Source organism: Gracilinanus agilis, chromosome 1, assembly GCF_016433145.1.
Source record: "Gracilinanus agilis isolate LMUSP501 chromosome 1, AgileGrace, whole genome shotgun sequence".
Taxonomy (NCBI): Eukaryota; Metazoa; Chordata; class Mammalia; order Didelphimorphia; family Didelphidae; genus Gracilinanus; species Gracilinanus agilis.
In genome coordinates this window covers 308,067,582-308,090,845 of record NC_058130.1, presented here as the reverse complement: position 1 = coordinate 308,090,845, position 23,264 = coordinate 308,067,582, and the positions used below count along the sequence as shown (strand labels likewise).

Here is a 23,264-nt window from a genome sequence, read left to right as displayed (position 1 = left end):
ATTTTCCTTGATAGTCTAACGTTAATAAAAAGACAAAACTTTAAGTTTCTTTCTCTCCAGTAATTCAAAATAAAATTATATTTAGAGAATTCTGTTAGGAAGCTTTTTCCTTGCATCAAGCCTAAAATTAACTCTTAGTAATATCTACCTATTTCCCCCAGGGACTAGCAAGAACAAATCTAATTCCTGTTCAAAATGACAGCTTATCAAAATATTTGAAAATAGCTCCTCTTCCTAAGATGCAATGCTCAAAACTAAACACAGTATTTCAGATGTGGTCATGCCAATATAATATCATCTCCTTAGTACTTGGCATTATACTTTGACTTCCTAGTTTTTGATGCTCCATGTCATATTGTTTTTTAATTATCAAGTCCCAAGCTGTTGACTTATACTAAGTTTGCAGTCTACTAACATTCTCTGATCTTTTTTTCTTTTTTCATTAAGAAGATTTTTTATTTTACCATTTACATGTAATAACAAATTTCCAATTTTCCAAAGTTATGTGATCCAAATTGTCTCCCTCCAACCCTTCTCCTAGAGCTGGCAAGCAATTCATTCTGAGTTATACAATTATTATCTGATCCTTTTCAAACTATTTTCTAATCATGTTTCTCACAAATTGCATTTATGAGTTGAGTTTTTTAGCCCAACTGGAAGATTTTACATTTATCCCCATTAAATAACATCCCATTCAACTCAACCCATTATTATTGTCACAATCTTAAACCCCAGTTCTGATATCAAGGTATTATCCTCCTATATTTATGCCATTTGCACATGTGGTTAACATGCAATCCATGATTTATACAAATCATTAGCAGAGAAGAGAGAAGTATAATTCAATGACAATATTGCTTTTGTTTTTGCCTTAATTGATCTTTATCTCAAATATTCTCTCTATACTGTTTCCTACTCTGATTTTTTATTTTTCTCACATGAATATATCTTCTTAATATACAAAACTAGGATGCACAATTTTTTGATTATCCTGTTTCTTTTGAATGATGTATATACATTCTTAAGAGTCATATTTTAGTCATTGGTCACATGAATATCAGTGATATGTGATGTCAAATGTTTCCTTTCATTAGGGATCAATTTCCTTTTAGTCCCGGTACATAGGAAGATCCAAGGAACATAAAATTTTAAAGAACTTAAGTTTTTTTTTTTAAATTATTTTGAACTTTTAAAGAAAATGTCAACTTTTCTGGCATTAGAAAACAAAGTATTTGTCAAAAGTCCATTTTAAAAATTTAGTAAGCTAAAAAAATTGATCGCTATATTGAATATAACTGTTTCTTTATGATACTTATTTATTTGATTTTAAGCATTTAAAAACATCATGAGTTCATATGCTTTTTCAGAATGCTAAAGGGGTTACTGACACACAAAAAGGTTAAGTATTCCTGCCACGTAATTTGAACTAGAGAGAACTTAGGCATCAAATATGTCACAGAGTAGGATACTATAATAGTCCTGGAATCAGAAAAGGGTCCTGGGCCCATATACTATCTTAGGAGGTAAGTGCTCAATTAGCCACATTTTAAAAGACGAGGAAACTGAGGCTGAAAAAAGTTAAGGGATTTGACCAGGAATACACAAATATTAAATGTCAGAGTGTTCTAACCACAATACTACTTATCTGCCTCAAGGAAAGGTCTAGAATACAGATGTTCTGATTCCTAATCTAAATAGCTTCAGTTTAAAGGGTTACATTAAAACACTACCAACAAAAAATCAAAGTATGAATTCAGAATGTTGAAACATACTTACCTTGTGTGTTAAACTAAGGTCAGGATCCATTTTAATCATTTCCCAGCTGCCATATCCATATTCATAGATACCAATTAATAGATTAGAATCATCTTCTTTGCCCCAGTCTATATCAAAATGAGCTGCCTTTGTGTGGCATGGGATGGTATATCTAAGCAACAAAATTAATTACTGTTATTGAGCCCTTCATTCATTTTTACTTAAAAAAAATGAATTCTTCAAGATTATAATCCCTAGTTTTTCAATAACCTATGCTTTTTGTAATCTCAATTCTAAAAGATCTGCTCAAAACTATCTAAGATATATCATGAAAGACAGAGTATATCATATATATAAATCATTAACTATCAGAAAAGAATTTTATAGAGGGAAATAACTCACTGTTTCCTTTCTTCTGGATCTGAAGGAATTGATTTGTGCAATGGTACTAATTCTTCTTCATGAGAGATGACTAGCTTGGCATTCACTTGTACTCCTGATATTCGGAATGTTGGACCCTTCACTTTTCCAAGCCTACCACCTTAAAAGATGTAAAATTATGTAACATATAATAATTCTGTAGTATACAAAGCATAGTAATATTAAGAAAACATACTCAAAAGAACAAGTTATGGTTAACTAAAATAATGGAGTGCTATTAAACATTAGAGATTACAAAAGAATGATTTCAGAGAAACCAGGAAGACTTGTATGAACTGATGCAAAATGAATTGAGAAGAAGCAGAACAATTTACACAAAAGCAACACTATAAAGACAATCAACACTCAATAACTGTGTTCAGTGCAATAACCTGTATAATTCCAGAAGACTGATAGCAAAGACTATTATAAAAAGGGAGGTGATGAACTCAAGATGCAGAATGAGGGCAACAAATATTCAGGCTTGAAACTTAGGTGCCATCCTCAATTCTTAACTATCTCTTCCACAATATCCAATTTTTTACTTGTTGATTTCACCTTGGTAACATCTCTCAAATTCTAACCCTTTTTATCATTTCCTTATACTGCTACCACCATGGTAGAGGCTCTCATCATCTCAGTCCTTGACTATTGCAATAGCTTGCTGGTGGGTTGGCTTGCCATATCTCTCCTCTCTAGTTCATTCTCTATTCAGTCACCAAAGTGATTCTTCTAAAACTTGGATCTGATAATGTCGCTCTCATGAGCAACAAACTACAGTGGCTCCCTATTATCTCTAGGATCAAATACAAAATCCTTTTTAGCATTCAAAGACCTTCATAACCTAATCCTCCTACCTTTTCTTTCTCTCTCTTTTTTAATTAGGGGGCATGTATGTTTACATCTTACATCTCCCATGTACTCTTTGGTCCAATGGATACTGGCCTTCTTTTGCTTTTTCATGAACAAGACATTCTATTTCTCAGCTCCAGACATTTTCATTGGCAGTTCCCCATATCTAGAATGCTCTTTTTCTATATTTCCACTTCCTAGCTTCTTTCCTTCCAGTTACAACAAGAATACCACCTTTCTATAGAAAGCCTTTCCCAATTCCTCCTAATTCTAATGCCCTTCTACTGTTCATTATTTCCTATTTATCCTGTATATAGTGTCTTTGTGCATATTTGCTTGCTGTCTGTCCCATTAGATTGTGAGGTTCTTGAAGGTAGATTATTTTTTGCCTTTCTTTGCATTTCCAGTGCTTTGCACATTATCTGGCATTTAGCAGGCACAAAGAAATGATTATTGACTGAGAACTAGACATGTATTTTTAGACTTAGCCAATGTGGGATTTGTTTTTCCTTTTTTTTTTTCAAAAGGAAGAGAGGAAAATTAAATTACTGTTAATGAAGTAAAATAAAAGTTTAAAAAGAAAGAAATAACAGGTATTTCTCCTTTCAAAGTTCTGTCACAAAAGCTCTGTATTCAAATATCAAGAGCCCTGTATGTAATACAATGAAAAAAAAATTCACAAAACTCTATTCAACTAGGTTCATATAAGTCATTTTCTAGTTAAACAGTATTAAAAGTAAAGAAATAAATTAGTCTTCCTTGTTCTTACAATAATTCTCTATTTTTCATTTTTAACTCCCAAATTTTAAAATTTATTTCACTTAAAACTAATCATCAGTACATATGCTTTGTAGAGACACTGCAAACAGATGATTCCAATATTAAAATGTTGGACCCAATATTCAAAAGGTGGGTCCTTTTCACCTTTAATGTTGAACACCTAATTTCTGAAATTAGGACCTAACTTTTTAATATAAATATTTGACAAGTATTATTACATGGTTGTGTTATGGAAAATCTCAAAAGAATGAAATGTGCACCATATAAGGCATATGGTATAAACAGGCTCCAATATGTAACAATTAAAGAACTGTAAAGAAGAATTGGATGTCATCAAATAATTGTATGATCAAAAAAGACGGTAGGCTGGTCATGTGATAAGAATCAAAGAAAATCACTATATGACTTATATATTATTCTATTCAGATCTTTATAATATCATGAAAAAGGAAAAAAAGAACCAGAGCATGTTGGATGGCCCCCAAGCTTAAGGAATGATATGAAAAAAGAATTGTATAGGATATCCAGAAGACTGAATGGCTGCTATCTGCACTATCATCATATCATTAATGGGACCACAGATTAAAATGAAGCAAAACCAATTTTGATCTCTCAATGAAATTAACTTAAAAACAAAAATTAGTCTTTGAAAATGCATATTGGGCAAATTGAGATATCTATAACAGAAGTTAGCACCTGACATAAATGATGTCAATTAGTGACATCATTCCTCATTATCCCCATAATGTATGTCTTTTCCCCTGTTTTACAAGAACCCAAGTAGTCTTTTGATGAATATGACATTCTTAAAGGACTAGGCAAAATAATATGTATGGATTGGGGAATATTCAATTAAATAAATGACATCTAATTAACAACACAAAATTTATAAATCTCTTCTGAGAGCAATAAGCACTGAATGAACGACGGAATTAAAAATTTTTTTCTGAATATCATATAGTATTACTCCAATTAAAGTTTAACAAGATTGTGATCACCTATCTGAATTATTTTTTGTACTTAAAAAAAAACTTCCAATAGCACTTTAACATTATACCTGTTCGGTCCTGTCCAGAGGAACTATCCTTTAAAGCTTTGATACACCCATTATGTACCAGCTCTCCTAGTCTTCTGAGGTCTGTCTCTGATTTATCAACTAATTCAGCATCTCGAGCAATCGCATCTAATCTGCAATAAAATATCAGCAAAAGATTTATCAGGTATGTTATAACAGGTTGGGGGCTATACCAATAGTTGACATTTACACAGAACTTTAAAGTTTACAAGAGCTTTACAGCTTTACATAAATGATCACAAGGAAAGAGTTGAGAAGTGTACATGGCTATATTGACTCTGGATAAGATCTTATAGACTTTAGATTACACAACCTAAATAAAATAAGCCATTGGAATATTTAGGGGGAAAATACAATCTTCTAACTACTATAGTGGGAAGTAGTATAAATATCTTGGAGGTACTATTTATACTATATCTTTTCAGATTAAACAGTGGTTAAAATTTTTGTCACTTGTTAAAAGTAACAAAATTTTCTAATCTGGAAATTATTAGCCACCTGGCAGTTTTAAATGAATTAATAAGAAACAGTTAACATTTGATAAAAGCTAGAAAGTTAAAGAAGTAATTAATAAATCAAATGAGATTGTTTATATCTGATTCCCAAGAATAGATAAGATATTAAATAAAAAAACTATGTAAACAATTTGTTCAAATAAATAATACTCAAGTAGGGTTTCTGGAACCAAAATGAAAATTAACTATTAAAATGCAATGTTTTACCTGAACAAAGAAATGTCATCAGAATACAATACGTAATTTCCTGTATTTAGTGGACAGTTTGACCAAAATTAAATTTTTAGCAGTAGTTTGGCTAAAAAAAGGGAAAAGAATATTCAAATCACTGACTATTACTGAAGTCAACAAGCCAGCTCAGAAAAACCAAAGGCTTTTCATTTTGAATGATCATAAGCTTTGCATAGCAAACTTATGCAAATAAGGATTGCACTAAATTATCTAAAGAATTACAAAATTTTAGAGCTGGAAGGAATTGCAGAAATACAAATATATCATTTAGTCGTCCCAGTGGTGGAAAAAAAAAAGTCCTAAAAATTCTTTTTTTTTCAAAATCAGAGTAATGAAGCACTCAAAACTTGAAACATTAGCACAAATTTCTGAACAAAACAAAAACAACCATCTATTTGGAAAAAATAAATTTTACTTCAAGGATAATTACTTCAAGGATAATTGCATTTACCTTTCCAGAGGACCACCAAATTTCTTGTAACTCTTGATAAACCTAACAGAAAATAATTGCTGTTTAAATGTGTGCTCAACTAAACTTCATTATTAAAAAATATATATACATATATAAATAGTGAGCATAAATGCTTATTAATGGAAAACATCAAAGTATTGCTATCACGAACAAACTAATTGGACAATGCAAAAAAAAAAAAAAGATGTCCCCCCGAATCCATAAGATATTAAAAAACCCAATCTTATACTAAGTTTAGAAACCAATACAAATAAAACAATAGAAGCTAAAATTTATTTCAGAAATTACTTTATTATTTTCACAAAACAAAAAAATTTTCAGAGCTAGACATTAAGTCATAGGAAATGGAGGCTTCAATGAATTCAGGGTGGGTGACAACCATATTAACACTCCCTTTGATACAGTCAAGTTGAAAGAATTCTGATAATTACTCAAGGATTTGAATTCCAAGTTATGAGATGGCACCAATACTGAAAAATGGATATCTTATTTAAAAACAAAAACACATGAGTGGTGATGGAGGGGAAGAAGGGTCAAATGCCTCTTCTATAGAAAGGATCCAACCACTCAAATAGGCATGAAAGTTTCTTTAATAAAAGCTGCAGTACTTTAGCTTTCTGATGGAGAAGAACTTTATGTCATGTCTATAATTTAAAAGAAAAAGGTTACAATGGTTTTAATAGAAATAATAAATATAAACTCTGAAAATACAGAAGTGAATAACATTTTTACAAACTTCAAATCCAAAGATTACATAAACAAAAATAACAGTTATTTTCCCATTACCATTAAAGAAATGCATTTGCATATACATGAACATATTTGAAGGGACACTCCATAGCTATCTGACCTTACTTTCCAATTACTACTCTCAACTCAAATATCTCATTAAACATGGTTCTTAAAAAAAATCATTGCAGTGTTTATAGAAAAAATATGGAAATAATCTATCCCTTCATAAAAATAAAGATGAGCTGGATTCTTAAATGTATCAAGAATGGTATTAATTACCAAAAAAGGCAGTAGAGGATGAAGATAACTCTTGTGTCGGTTTATACTTTTATTACTCAAAATGGCAACAATTTTTAAGCTAGCTACATTATGGGACCAAAAACATTAAATTAGGTATTTAGCATTTTAAACAACCTAATAGTACATAAATAGGATGAAATGCAAGGCCAATACCACACAGAAGCAGAACCACAAAACTGCTTGTAAAACAAATCTTAAGTTAACAAATTCAGTTCCTGTTTAAGTTGAACTTGACCTTTGGAAAGATGGGAGAGTTTGATGTTATTTTAGCTGTACCCTGTATTATTGTCAAGTTGAAGCAAAATGGTCTTATTTAATCTTACCGCCTAATTTCTGCATCACTAAATCCTTTAATATTCTCTCGTGGGATAGTCCTTGGTCTTCCACGTTTCTTTGGCCTTTTTCTTTCAGATATTGAATCGCTATCAGACCCAGAGTATCTTCTACTTCTACTGCGCCGGCCTTCACTTCCATTGAAGCTAATCTGGAATTTCAAGGTGTTAAATATTTCTAAGTAACCAAAATAAAAATACCCATAGTAATAAGTGTATGTACATGCACACACATACATCTTTCATTCTGTGTCTAGTTATCAGAAAATTAATAATATTTCCAAGTCACAAAAAGGTATTCTAAGTATGATTTATTATAATATACAATATATACAAATTTTACACCAAAAGGCTACCTGCTTTGCACAGTTTCTCATCCTTGGTAGCATATATATTTCTTCAAGTTCTTTTTGTCTTTCTTCTTCTTCTAATCTTCTTCTTTGATCCTCTGGAATAATTTCCTCCCAGTTTCTTGAATTTCTTTCAGGTTCTAACTCAATATCATCTTCATCCATATTTGAAAAGTTGGCCACCTGATAAAAATGAAAATTAAAAAATATATATTATTGGAGAAATTTGCATCATTTGCTTACTTAATATTTAGGAAGCATTGCTTATTTTTCTCATGAGTATAATTATAATCACCAATACTTTCTTCTTTGACTAGAGAACTGGAAGTGATTAGTAATTTATAAATTCTCAGGGTGCAAGGATTGTAAGACCAATAAAGAAGCTTTGGTTTTACCTCCCTGCAAAAGTGTTAGATGATACAGAGACATTTTAATTTCAGGTTAACTTTTTAATTCTTTTTAAGAAATGTTAAGTTCCCGAAGAATCATCTTCCAGAATAAGCTTATTTCAACCACATTAAAAATTAGTTGATCACTATATTCACTTCAAAACATCCGTTTAATTTTGTTGTGACATCCTCAACTGTATTGGCTACCTCTACATAATTTTAATACTATACAATTGAACTTGATTTTAAAGTGATCAAACCAACAAATGTTTTCTGTAAAAAATTCTTCACAATCCAGTTACTTTTTCATTTTCTTTCACTTCATTATTTAAAAGTAAAGCTTTTGTCTGAATGATTGCCCTGTTAAGAGGAATGTTACTTTTGATTGTGATCATCAATCCATACAGCAAATGGATTGCTAAGAACAATCCACACACTTTTTCTATCATTTTAATAGTTCTATTATAGCTCCTTGCAAACTATAAAAAGTTAATGCAACTTTGCTTTTTTTCTTTTCTTTTCTTTTACTTTTTATTGGTCCTTTAATACTTAAACTCTGAGAGGCTACAAATCATTGATCACTTCTATTTCTCTGGCTAAATAAGAAAGCATAGGTGATTAAAGCTGTTTTGAGGACTGATTTTCAAGTTATTTTAGCTCAACTGTCGAAGAATATTCCAAGGGCAATAATATTGCACTTAAAGCATTACAGATTTTAGATAATGTCCCAGGTACTCAACTATACTTGGTTCATTGTGTGGGAATGTGAACATGGAAATTAATGGAGATGCTAATAAAGCTGTATGCTTCTAACAGTATGAGTATGGATTTTTAAAGAAAAATAAGACAGTGTAGTATACAATTTTATAGAATCATAATGATATGTTCATTAGATGCCAGTGTAGTTACCTTTAGATATAGTATTCAATTTTATTTTTTACAAATTTTGCTTCCTATACTTGACTACTTTATAATAAACTTGAATCAGATATATTTCCTTATCTTTTGCTATTGTTACCTAAATAGATTTTAAATGTTATTTTTAAATGTTTTCACTGCACATTTCCACTTACATTATTTTTACACATAGAACTGATGATTATGCCTAAGTGTCCACTTTTGCTGTTGCTTTTATATTACTTGTGCTAGTCATATTCACTGTCCCTGCCTTATACCAGGAAATCCACCAAGATCTGTAGAAATGTGGCACCACTCACTACATGTACCACATTGCTGAGATCAAGGACTCCATCCTTCCGAAGAGGGAAGGTGAAGTTCAAGATTCTGGTTCTTATTCTCTTCCACATTTCTGGTTATTCCTGCAAGGTGGTGGTGGTGGTGGTGGTGTCTGTGGTGGGATGAGAGTAAATTTTTTGTTTGTCTTGTTTTTTTTTTTTTTTTACTATCTTTTTGGTTTTGTTTCTCTCCCCTCTCCCTGGGATAGTCTTTATCAGGTTATTACATTCACAAGATTAGGAAAGCTCGCAAAAATCTGAAAGTCACTTATACTACAGGAGGTCCTTTAAAAGATCTTTTGAAACTTGTAACAGGGGAGTCAGATGTGACTTACCAAGTTTTCCCTCACCATGTAGATTAGATTAGTTTTTTCTTCCTCTCCCTCTAAAGATTAAAGAAGTTGTTCCCAAGAACTGATTAGCTAAGAGGAATAAGACTCAAGTATTATGTTGTTGCTACAGTTTCCTGGTGTCCTCAGGCTTACTGATGTGGCTTTACAGTCAATTAAAGGGATAAAAAAATCTACCCTTGTAGAGTTAAGGCCCTTCAGATTTACGTAATATCCCAAATCAGGGTGAGTCACCAATTCTCTGCCCTATTAAGCATATGTATTATTGTATGGCAGGAACTAACATAATTATAGAAGACTTCCTGGTGAATAGCCTTTCTATGCTATGATTATATAAATTTTCTTTTATTAAATATTAAATGATCTATGAGTATCTCAATTCACTTCAGTATTAAACTTAAACTATCACGGAACTAGCCCAAGTTAGGAATATCTATTAAAAAGACTCTAGATATCAACATGAATACTATACAACATGTTTCCTATCAAAGCTTTAACAAAAAACCTACTACTGATAGTTTCTTTTATGTATAACAATTAAAATCTATAGTCTTTGTAGTCTGGATTCAGGGTCACGTCAATTATATTGATATCATATTTTCTCCCAACTTGAGTGCTCAAAACATTTTCACAATTATTTCCTAAAGTTTGCAAAGCATTTTATATACATTATTTAATTTGATCTTCACAACAATCCTATGAGCTCTAAATGCTACAGATATTAATTTGCACTTTATAAATGATGAAACTGGAGACTAAAGAATTTTGGCCTGGAATCATAAACTATGTATGAGGTATGATTTAGACATAAATCATCTTCTCTGACAAGAGTTATTCTCTCTCTCTCTCTCTCTCTCTCTCTCTCTCTCTCTCTCTCTCACCTGAAAATCAGGGTCAAGTAATTATTTCAATTCAAAAAATATTCATTTGTTTATTTATTATTTGCATCTATTATGTGCAAGCCACTGTTACCTGAAGGAACATAAGAAAAAATAAAAAAAACAGCTCCCTCTCTCAAGATGTTTATAACTTGAAGGGAGGGAGTGCTGGAGGGTGATGGGATTTTAACTTCATAAATGCAGAAAACCAGAGGGTGGTTAAATACTTTTAGGGGATACAGCATTTAGTGGAACTAGAGCTAGAAATCAAGGACTCTATCACAGGCTACTATTTAAAACTCATCAGTTGCTTAGAAATTTCTGAGATATAAAATAATACATTACTTCTTTGTTTATAAAGAATAACACTCGGGAAGCAGGGCTAAGATGGTAGAATAGCAGGAAGCAATATAGTGAGTCCCCTCACCCCCAAATCCTCCAGATAAAATCCTAAGGGAGGGCAGTTATTACCAGCCCAGGTCAACATAGGGAGAAAAATGGAGATAACTCTGGAGACTAGAGATAGTCCAATACAGGGAGAAGAAATGCCATAAGGGCAAAGGGGATACTAGGCCATCCCCCTTGCAAGAAGACTACAATGGGAACTGGTGCCACATAACACTTTACTACTGCTCACTGCTCACATCTGGTTCACAGAAAATGGTGGACTGAGGAATGGACTCATGCCACCCTGTTTGGGGGATGTTAGCCTGAAGTCAGCTGTGTAGGTCTGATCGAATCCCAGAGCAAAAGGAAATGTGCAATTCTATCACTCTGAATCTGTATATAGTTTCTTAGCTGATTGACAGCATTTGAGTCCAGCAATAGTTTACTATGCTCAGATCCAAACCTAGGTCTGGAACTTATAGAGCTCAGACCAAAGAGGCAGCTAACAGCAAATAGCCTCTGGAAATTTGCTCTGGAAACTCTTGCAAGTCTCTAGCCAGAACTTTCCTTGAGATCCTGGAATAACACAACATTCAATGCTCTAAGAAAACATTTACAAGCAAAATCTCAAAGGAAAAACCCAGTTTACATACAAAATCAACTAAAATTTCTGCATGAAATGAGTTAAAGAGAATTTAAAATGTTTCTATAAAAGAAAATGAATGTCTGAGGGGGGAAAAAATAGAAAAGAATTAAAAAGGCAAATCAAGAGGTATAAAATTTTGCACCACTAAACTCCCTGAGGCAGCTGGGTAGCTCAGTGGATTGAGAGCCAGGCCTAGAGACAGGAGGTCCTAGGTTCAAATCTGGACTCAGACACTTCCCAGCTGTGTGACCCTGGGCAAGTCACTTGACCCCCACTGCCTACCCTTGCCAATCTTCCACCTATAAGTCAATGCACAGAAGTTAAGGGTTTAAAAAATTAAAAAAAAAAAAAAGAAAGCCAAAAGGCTGAAAAAGGGAAGAAAATGTAAAGTATTTCACAGCAAAAACAGCTAACCAAGATAATTGATTAAGTAGAAAAAAACTAAAAATCATTGCATTACATAAATATCATGACCAAAAAAGAACTTGTATATATTTTTTCAAGAGATCTTAAAAACAACAAGAACAAAAAAAAATTGCCTGCATCTCTTAGAACTAGAAGCCAAAACAGAAATAGAGAGAATTCACTGGTTAACTCCTGAAAAAAAAAAAAAAACTAGCAAGAACATTAGAGCAAAAATCCAGGGCTTCCATGTCAAAGTAAAAAATAGTGCAAAGGGGAAGAAAGAAAAAAATTAAAGTACTGGGCATAGTCAAAATCACATGTGATTTAGCAGCCAATAATATAAAGGAATGGAGAGCTTAGAATATAATATTCTGAAAGGAAAAGGACATATAAGCTTACGACCAAGAATAATTTACTTGGTATAACTGAATATAATCCTAGAGGGGGGGGAAAAGTGAAATAGAAGACTTCCAAGCATTCCTGATGAAAAGACTAGAGCTGTATAGAAACTTGGTAAGTTTAAACACAGGAGATAAGAGAAACTTTTAAGAAAAAGTTAACTTGATTGAAAAATCATAGGGGACTAAATGAGGATAAACTATTTATATATATATATTAAAATATAGAAGAAGATATATATCCCCTTTGAACACCATCATCATCATGGGCAATATAAAGAGTCTAAATCCTGGGTATAGGAAAAGAATAGGAAAAAATGGAAGAGGAATACACTGGGGAGGAAGGGAAAAGAAATTTAGGGGAAATTATCTCATAATCAGGGGTACACAAATAGAAATCCTATATAAACAGTATGATGGAGTAAGGGGAAGTAACTGATACTTGAAACTCAATATCATTTAAATAGGTCAAAAGGTGGTAAGAATACACATACACACACACACACACACACACACACAGTTGGATATAAAAAAAAATTTATTCAACAGGTAAATAAACAAAGAGGGGAAAGGAGAAGAGGGAATTAGAGGGAGGGTAGATTAAGGAAAGGATCAGTTCCAAGCAAAGTAGACTCAAACTAAAGATGTGCAAATATATTTATTGCTCTTCAGTGCAGTAAAGAATGGAAATCAAAAGGGGTTCCCATTAACTGAGAAATGGCTGAACAAGATATGGTATATAAATGTGATGGAATACTATTGTGCTTTAAGAAATGATGAAGGGGGCAGTTGTAGAGAAATCAGAAAGATGTGTCAACTATCGGAGAGTGAAGTGAACAGAACCAAGAGAACAAATTATACCATGATAATAAGATGGTAAAGATATACACCTTTGAAAGTGGTAGAAACTAAGCAGCATAAAAGATCAACTATTATTCCAAAGGAATTAATGGAATATACTACCCACCTCCTAATGGAAAGGTGAATAGCTTAAATGCACGCATGCATACAGACACATAGACACCCTCTCTCTATACATATCCATATTTGGAAATTTGATTTAACTAGTCATAGCTGCAACAGGGTATTATTTATCTTTTGCTCTCAACTACAATGAGAATGTAAGATAGATTTTTGCTGAGTGAAAAAATCTAATGTAATTTAAAAAAATATACCAAGAATTATACTTAACTTTCTTTTTTAGGGTTAGGGACCTTAAAAAAAAACCTCCTGAAATATCATAGGCATTGGCATTAATGGGATACATGCCTATAATAAAATTGCTATTTGCTTTACATCTTTAATTTACTTAAGATTTTTGAGAAAATAGTGACAACTCTAACTCTCTTATTTGAAAACTTTTAGATTCTATAATAATTTTGTCTTAATGGAGAGCAGACTGGATCTAACCTGGTTGAATCAAATTCTGCTAAAAATGGCCAGCAATGAAAAATTATATAATCAAGAAAAATCTCACCCTCAACTTAAGAAAATTTATCAAGATACTTATGTTTCTAGATAATATCCCTACTAGTAACCTTTAATATTCAAGACTAGGAAAATGACACTAAAGGTAATATAATATTAATTGTTTATGCATTAACTATATTTATTAATATTAACTATATTAAAGGTTATTAAATAGACTACCATAATAAGACAAAGATTTTCTTTAAGAAGGTTATATATACTTTTATCCTCTGGCAGACTAAGCTAAAAAGAAAAAAAATACTTAAAAAAGTTTGACAAGGGAAAAATTATGTCCTGAAATCACAAAATGTCAGAGTTAATAAGAAATACAAGCAAGTTAATATGTTACTAAGGAAAATGAAACCCTGTAAAGTTATAAAATTTACCCAAGATCAGTGTACTTTAGGTCTCTCAAAAGATCATTTAGTCCAGTGATGATGAACCTTTTAGAGACTGTATGCCATGCCTCATTCGCCCCACAACAAGTGCTGGGCATGCTCGCACGCACACACGCACACGCACACACACCCCTTACCCCACACACAGGGGAGGAAAGAAGCACTTCCATTGGGCTGCTGGGCAGAGGAGCAGGTGAAGTGAGGAATGTCCTCAGCAAATGTAGGGAGTGGCCTGAGTACTCTGCTCCCCTCCAGCTCTGCCTCCTGTGAGCTGCCCACCTTAACCTCTGTGGGCTCCCATTGGGCTATTTGACAGAGGCAAGGGATGTAAAAAAAATGTCATCAGGCATGTTGGAGAGGGGGAGGGAAGCAGCTCCACCCAAATCCCTCTGCCTTTCTAGTAACAAACTGGGAGGGAAGAGGAGACAGCATGTGTAACCACAGAGAGCACTCTGCATGCCATCTTTGGTATGCGTGCCATAGGTTCACCATCACCAATTGAGTCTAACCTATACCTAAATATTGCTATCCCCATGCTGAAAGATCTCATAGATCTCACTGCCTTCTTAAACAACACATTTAACTGTTGAATAATTCTAATAATTAATAAAGTTGCTTTAAAAAAAAAAAAAGCAACATCACCAAAACAAATTTCCCATCTCCAAATCAACTGCTACTAATTTTGCCCTCTGCAAGGCGGAATAAGTATCTTTTCCTTCCATATGACAACTTCAAATATTTGAAGATGGATGTGATGTTTTGTGTGTCCAAATGAAACTAAGCCCTCTTTTTTCCCATGAAAATTAGATCTTTCAATTGACTAGTGTCTCCTTTCAGCATAAAAAGTCTCCACTGAAGGGCTGTGGTTTGTCAATTATCTTTTGAAATGTGGCACTCAAAACTAAACACAATATTAGCACTGCAGCTTAACAGAGAGATAAGAACTTAAACTCTGGGTTCTGATAAAAGTGCTCTTTATACTATATCAGTTGATACTGGATCAAATGTTATGTAATTTGGTCTTTTAAAAAAGCTTTAAAAATAAGAAATGTACCTTAAACTGGGACAACAATTCATCTCCTACAGTTAATGGACCTGGTTCATTTTCATGAGTTTCAGCTCTCTTCAGGATTTCATCAATATCCATTTCCTATAGTTGGAAAGAATGTTTTAATATTAGAATTTTAAGTGCAGCTATATCTTCTCCCATGTAAATTCTATGTGTCAAGTTCTCTTTACCTGAGGCTCTTGTTCTTCTCCTTCAGGTTCTTTAAAAAGTTCTTCAGCACCAAACTTTAAAATTGCTGATAGCTCTTCCTTATTAAAAGGTGTAGAACTAAAGCAGAAAAAAATGAACTATAAATCACATATGCACAAGATAATTCAACATGTAAAAATACTTCTTTAAATATTTAATAGTAGAACTATAAATATCTATGACCATTTATGCAAAAATGAGAATCCAGATCAACTATTTGATATTATCAAGACATTTTCTGCTAATAAAATATCTACCTTGAAGGAGCAGAACCTGTATGTAGTACAGTCTTCCCAGTTGTGTCCATTCTCTGAATTACTAGATGATCAAGCACCATCTTTTTTTTTGCTCTTTCAAGAATATCTTCTTCAACTGATCCCTTTGTAACTAGACGATAAATATTAACCTATATAAAAAAGTACACCTCAATTTATGTAAAAGATAAAATGAAGAAACAAAGAAAGATGCCTTACTAATTTACTGATACACGCAAAGCACTACAATTTGTACTACAGCGATAAAAAGATGAAAAGCTTTGTTTCGAGGAGGTTATAATCTAGTTGCAAAAATAAGACAAATAAAAACAAACAGTGTAACATAGAAAGAATTAGGTGTCAAAATACTACACAATATGGAGGGAAAAAATCATTTGGTTTGAGAAGACTGGAAGTTATAGAAGAGATGGGATTTGGGAAGGGTCTTGAAAGATGAATAGAATTTTTATAAAGGGGGTGGGGGCAGGGTGTTTGGTCATTTGGGTATAGAAATACTGAATAAACTAAAAAAAGCATGTTTCAAGGCAGCTTAGCAATTGTAAAAGATGTGTGAAGAAAAGTGGTGGAATATAGGGCCAGAAAGTCTGTTAGTATCAGAATATTGAGAGTTCAGACACAAGGGGCTGTAATGACTGAAGTTTGACTTAAGGAAGATTATTTAGGAAGCAATTTGCAAAATGTATTTATGGGAAAGTGATCAGAAGACAGGAGTTCATTTAGGAAGCTTTTAAAATGGTCCATATAAAAGAATAAATACCTGAACTAGACTGATGCTGTGGAGGGATGAAGAGTTTGGGCACTACATTCAATATTCACTTATTCATTCAATCTCTGTGTGGCACACTATATAATAGTTGAAAAGTATAATTAATAGAACTTGGTGGCTGGTGTAGGATAGCAAATGATTAAAGGTTTAGAGTTGGAAGAGACATACTACTTTGTACATATTAGAAACAATGCTGGAACTGTTAATTTCAAAGTTTCAAATGTGTGCATGGAAAATTGGCAATGAATTTTACAACAACAGGAATGCCAAAAAGAATAGGCATTTTCTCTTATTAACAGAGAATGATAAGTTCACTATTGGGCATGTTGATTGAGGTAAAAGGAAGAAGTCTGGCAATAGCAAGAAATGCCACTGAGAAGAAGAGAAAAAACAAGAAATAAAGGTTTGAAATTTTGCCACAAAAAAAAAATCAAGAACTTTAGAGATGGGAACATCCATAGAAATTATCTAAACTAATCTCATTTTATGAATAAGTAAGCTGAGACTCAAAGAGGTGAGTGACTTGCCCAAACTCTCACAAGAACTAAGCCTGGTATTTTTTATTTGTAGTCCAGTGGCTGCCTCTCAAGTCATAGCTAAAGTTATAAGAATATATATGAGAGAGGAAGAAGAAGGTGTTTAGGGCCTGGGGAACTCTGAACTTAATTAAGAGATCAAAGAATTACGTCACAAAAGCTATAGGGAAGTTCAATATAGAGAAGCTGTGCGGAAGATGGAGGGGGAGAAGAATTCTGAATAAAGATACTGAATCTCTCCTTTCAAATTTCTTAGCTTATTGAATAAACCTCACCAAAAGCATGAGAAACTCCAAAATTTACAAGAAACAAATTATGTATAGCAATTTCAAAACAATAACATTTAGATGATTTGATTCCTAATATTCTGATAGTATATGTCAAAATATAAAACCAGAGGGGAAGTGATAAAGCATTTCTATACTAGGTAGGCCACATGATTAAAGACCATAATATGTCAAATAAGCATAAGCAAATAAACATGGTTATTTAATGGAAAATTGGACTAGCTTCTAAAGGTACAGCTTTTCAAAGTATGGGCAAAGAATGCTACTTTCAAAGAAAGGTAAGTCAATATTATAGTAAACACTTTTCTGGCAAATATGCAAAGTATGAAACTACTCCATTATTTAATGTACAAATGAAAGGATTAGAATATCACATTTCACACTTATAAGTGTCTTATTTTTAACAGAGGTGCATTCTTCTTAAATATTAGTTTCAGCATTACTATTAATCACTGGTTGAACTTTGAGGAAACTCACTTATATATCAATCAAAAAGGGTTTCTTAAACCTTTTTATAAGTCATGGACCCCTTCTGACAGTCAGATAAAGTCTATGGGTCCCCTCAAAAACGTTATTAAATACATTAAGTAAAATACATAAGCTTATAAAGAAAAAATATTACACACACACACACACACACACACACACAATTTTTCTTATTCAAGTTCACAGAGACCCCCCCCCCCCACCTTTGGAGCCTGTAGACCTCAGGACCAAAACCTTCATATTATTAGTAAGATGACCAATTGACTCCAATCTTACCTTAAAAAACAAACAAAAAAAATACTAAAGAATTAAAAATATCAATTTTAAAAAGCCTGAGCCCTGATTAGAGAAATACAAATCTAAACAAATCTGAGGTACCACTTCATACCTAACAGATTGGCCAATATGACAGTAAAAAAAAACCAAGAATAAATGTTGGAGGCAATGAGGCAAAATTGGGACACTAATGCATTAGTGGAGTTGTAAACTGATTTGACCATTATTCTGGAAGGCAATTTGGAATTATCCCCAAAGGACTTTAAAAGACTCCATGCCCTTTGATCCAGCTATACATACCACACTGGATTTATACCCCAAAGAGATTGAAAAAAATCTTGTATAAAAATATTTACAGCTATGCTTTTTGTGGTGGCAAAAAAAAGGAAATAAGAGTATCCCTCAATTGGGGAATGGCTGAAAACACTGTAGTATATGATGGTGATGGAATACTATTGTGCTGAAAGGAATGATGAATTGGAGAATTTCTATGTGAACTGGAAAGACCTCCACAAACTAATGCACAGTGAAATGAGCAGAATCAGGAAAACATTGTACATAAAAACTGAGAAACACTGTGGAACGATCAAATGCAACAGACTCTTTTACTACTTGCAATACAATGATAAAGAACAATCCTGTGGAACTTATGAAAAAGAATGCTATCCACATATAGAGAAAGAACTATGGGGGTAGAAACGCAAAAGAAAAACATGATTTATCACTCAGTTATATGGGTATGTGATTTGGGGTTGTGGTTTTTAAAAGATTAATCTATTACAAATATGGAATAATACAGAAATAGGTTGAGTAATAAGGCATGTATAAACCAATGGAATTGTTTTTCAGCTCTGGGAGGGGTGAAGGAGATAATATAAATCATGTAACCATGGAAATGTACTCTAACATTTTTTTTTAAAAAGTCTGAGTAAAGATGTTTCAGATTGGTGACATATTCATACCTGTTTCTTCTGCCCAATTCTGTGGGCTCTAGCCTGTGCCTGAAGATCATTTTGTGGGTTCCAATCAGAATCAAATATAACAACGGTATCAGCAGATGCTAAATTGATGCCTAGTCCTCCAGCTCTTGTGGAAAGTAAGAAACAAAAATCCTATAGAGATAAAAGAGCACTATTTTAAATCCATCATAGTTAAATGACATTAGAAACAGATGATACAATAATATTAATTCCCTGAGTGGAAACAAGATATTAGAAAATTAGCAAATATTCAATGTCAAGGGCAAATTTATCTTTCTACAAATCACTTTGCATCATACTTATTCTATAAACACTTGGACACATAGTTCTCTCTAACAGTAATAAAAAAAATTCTTTGAGTCAAAATACTTTGAAATCATTTTTTAACAAAATTGATCAATATAAAGACATTTCACTTGATCTTAGCCAAAAGGCTGAGAAGCGATCCAAATAAAAACATTTCAAGTGCTTTCAAAAATTACCATAATACATTATATCATTAAAGTTACTAAAGAACCATATGTATTTAAATGGGATAAAATATTTAAATCCACACCTCAGATCCTTCAGCATTAAAATGATCTAATGCTTGTTTTCTTAATTCCCCTTTGATTGAACCGTCTAGTCTCTGGAACGACAAAAACATATCAGTTAAGATAATAAAAAGGAAACTAATGTTAAAACTCACATGAAAAATGAAATAAAATTGCAAAATAAACATGTGAATGAAAATATAAAACTCATTAATAAAATCAATAGTTCTAATCTCTCAGTGGGTTGAGAAAATAGCAGGTGTTACTTAAATACTCTGGTCCTTTATTTTAAAAGAATCATGAATAGAAATCATTTAAATGATGAAATGAGTCATGTTTTTTTTATGTTATCAGCTGACAAACTTCTTTAAAATAATTTAAGATTGCCAAACATCTTTCTGCACTATTTTAACCTTGTCAATTACCCTCAACTAAGTATCACAATTAGCACTAAATGTGGCAACTGACAATACCTTTAGGTTTGGAAAAGCTTGGAATCATATATCTAGAGGGGGAAGGAAGTTAGTGAGTCATTTAGCTCATGTCAAACTCAAAGAGGGTAGAGACAACTAAACCACATATAAGGATCTCTCCTTGTTGCACACTGACTTAGAAAATTATACATTAACATTGTGTTGTTCTATTTTATTTTTATTTATTAGATTTGTTAAATATCTCCTAATTTTGTTTTAACCTGGTTCAGGGGCTATTAGATATCTCTGATCTGGCCCAATCTCCTCATTTACAGATGAGGTAGTGAGGCCTAAAACAGAGAATTGATTTGTCCAGGGTCACACAATAGCCCTATTTTACATGGAGATTGTATGACTCCACGCTTAACAGTCTTCATATACTACACATCATGCTACCATCAACTGGAAGTAAAATGGCAGGGATAATTTGGACTTTTTCTAAAAGAAATTTTATCTTCAAGAGGTTTACAATTAAAAAGTTGTAAACTCTGAGATTTAAAAGGTTAAAGAAAGTTGGCAAAAATTAGACCCACATTAATTATAAAGCCCAGGATACCTTTTTACACAAACCAGATGCTAAATAAATGTCTACTGAATTTAATTCCCTTTTATGAGAGATTACGTTTTATGAGAGATTATGTCATGGCACTTACATATACACAAGCACTTGAGACTTAAGGCATTTAAAAAACACTTAAAACACCTTGATATCTCTTTTCTTAGAACTTTGCCATCCTTACCACTTCCAAACAGCTTCATAGAAGTCAGTTAGTTTCATAGGAATAATAAAATGAGTACAATGAGTCAAATGATTTTTACAGTAGAGTTTCAAAACTCCAGAGTATATAGTTTGGTTATACATATTAGCAATGTTATTTCCAAATCATGTTGGCATGATATAAGTCTTTTATAAGGAATGTTGTATCTGAAAACTGTCTCTAAATAGTGACCTCTAAACACAGAAAACATTTATTTTGACCTAATGCTTCCTATCCTATTGCTTATCTAAATCTACTACTTGGATCATACCTGTCATTCAGTTATGTCCTTGGATTTGGATTCATCCCTATACAATGTTTTATCATTCAGAGATTTTTTTTTAAAGGGGGAAAAGGGGCAGTAAAATTATAAAAAGAAAATGAAGGGAAGGAAGGAAGGGAGAAAACTTGAATCCTAAATGTCAGAAATCAACTGTCAAAACTTATTTCTACGAGTAACTGAGTTTTTAAAAAAAGGAATATGAAGAAAGCAGGACACAGAAAATGGGTAAGAAATGGTTTTGTGGTGAAAGGTGTGAATTCCTAAGCAGAAATAGAGAAGATAAAAAGAATACAAAAGTGATAAATTAAAAGCAAGAGGTCTTCTGGAAGGGCCAAGAATGTCATTTATTAAATAAACGTCATTTATTAAAAAACCTAAAAGATAATTCTGTATAATTTTCTTGGGAAAAATAATAATAATGACAGTTAATATTTAAAGTTGAAGGTCTTACTTGAAATGGGAACTGACGATACTTCAGATATTCTGCAAGTATATCTAACATCCGCACCATTTGAGAGAAAATCAGAACTCTGTTGCCTCGTTCTTTTAGCCGAATCAACAGCTTATCAAGAAGAATTAATTTTCCACTACTTCGGATTAAATGCTAAAGAAATGATCAGTTATAATTATTACATATTATGAAAAATATGAAATGATCAAATTTGTTACACATAACTTAAAATTAAAGAATTGTAATGTGACAAAAACTAAAATCAGCTATTTTGAAAAGAAGCTTTAGATCACATGTATAACTCTTAAAGACCTATATAAATGTGAGCTATTATTACTACATTCAAGCTCCTTTAAAAATCTTTTAATCTGCTTTTCCTACTCTTCCTTTAGTTGAAATTGGCTATTTTATGTTACTATAATATGAATTGAGTTTTTTTCCTCCACAAAAATCCAGGTTTCACCTTATACTTGCCACAATTTTAATGCCAAGTCTTGAAAACCTTGCATCAACAAGAAAAGACAAACCAGAAGTGAAGTTAAAAAACAAGCCAATACTCTCTTGCTATTGCATTCGAAATAAAAATGAAATCTTAATTTTGATAAGAACATTATGAATAAAGCTAAAACACTTGATTTGCAATGTTTCTTTGGTCTTGACATGGTCAACATGTTACTGATTGAGTGATAACACCCATTATTAAGCTGCCTTTTTCTTAAAAGAATGTGAGAGTACACCCACATACACAAATACACAGGCATTTTTATGACATTACCTATTCCTCCCCCTAAAGTTATAAAAATAAGAAACATAGTATTGTAAATGAAGAGCTTGCTTTACTTAAGAAGCCTAAGCTCAAGTATACTGAGTTTTACATGCAGCTATACAACTATGCACAAGTCATTAAACTATTAAGGGTTCAAGCAAAGCAACTGAACAGGACCTCTTAAATTACAAATCAGCTGTTGGCTTGACTTGACAAATTAAGATTGATCACCAGGACTTCCCCATACCAATGAAATTACCACTTCCAAAAAAGTAGCAAATGCTATTTTGATTTCCTTTCAATTAAGAGAGATTTGTTTTTTTTTTTTTTTTTAACCCTTAACTTCTGTGTATTGGCTCATAGGTGGAAGAGTGGTAAAGGTGGGCAATGGGGGTCAAGTGACTTGCCCAAGGTCATGCAGCTGTGACGTGTCTGAGGCCAGATTTGAATCTAGAACCTCCTGTCTCTAGGTCTGGCTCTCAATCCACTGAGCTACCCAGCTGCCCCCAAGAGATATGTTCATTTGGGCAGGGGCATTCAAATATGATTGGTAAATAGAAACCTCCCAAATCGAGTCAAATGCTACTAAAATCTCAGTAAATTCCCCTCAACAAATGGTTCTAAGGCAGTGATGGACAAACTACAGCTCGCAGGCCAAATGCGGCCCCCTGAAATGTTCTATCTAGCCAGCTACCCAACATTATTCCTAATCTGACGGATACAATGAATAGGATACAATACAATAAAACCTTGAACGAGTTGGCTT

The 23,264-nt window shown here is 32.7% G+C and overlaps 1 protein-coding gene across 1 annotated transcript in view; it reads right to left on the bottom strand.

The window, feature by feature from the left end:
• The window catches only part of CHD1 (chromodomain helicase DNA binding protein 1), a 133,092-nt gene that overhangs the window by 33,894 nt on the left and 75,934 nt on the right, over positions 1-23,264 (bottom strand). Inside the window, exons 16-27 of the mRNA XM_044662599.1 lie at positions 21,733-21,885; positions 19,791-19,862; positions 19,217-19,366; positions 15,886-16,034; positions 15,610-15,706; positions 15,425-15,520; positions 7,821-7,997; positions 7,456-7,616; positions 6,080-6,121; positions 4,865-4,995; positions 2,158-2,296; positions 1,777-1,927 (exon numbers count right to left, since the gene is read on the bottom strand). Coding sequence (XP_044518534.1) covers positions 1,777-1,927; positions 2,158-2,296; positions 4,865-4,995; positions 6,080-6,121; positions 7,456-7,616; positions 7,821-7,997; positions 15,425-15,520; positions 15,610-15,706; positions 15,886-16,034; positions 19,217-19,366; positions 19,791-19,862; positions 21,733-21,885 — 1,518 coding nt within the window. The remainder of the gene's footprint in view (positions 1-1,776; positions 1,928-2,157; positions 2,297-4,864; positions 4,996-6,079; positions 6,122-7,455; positions 7,617-7,820; positions 7,998-15,424; positions 15,521-15,609; positions 15,707-15,885; positions 16,035-19,216; positions 19,367-19,790; positions 19,863-21,732; positions 21,886-23,264) is intronic.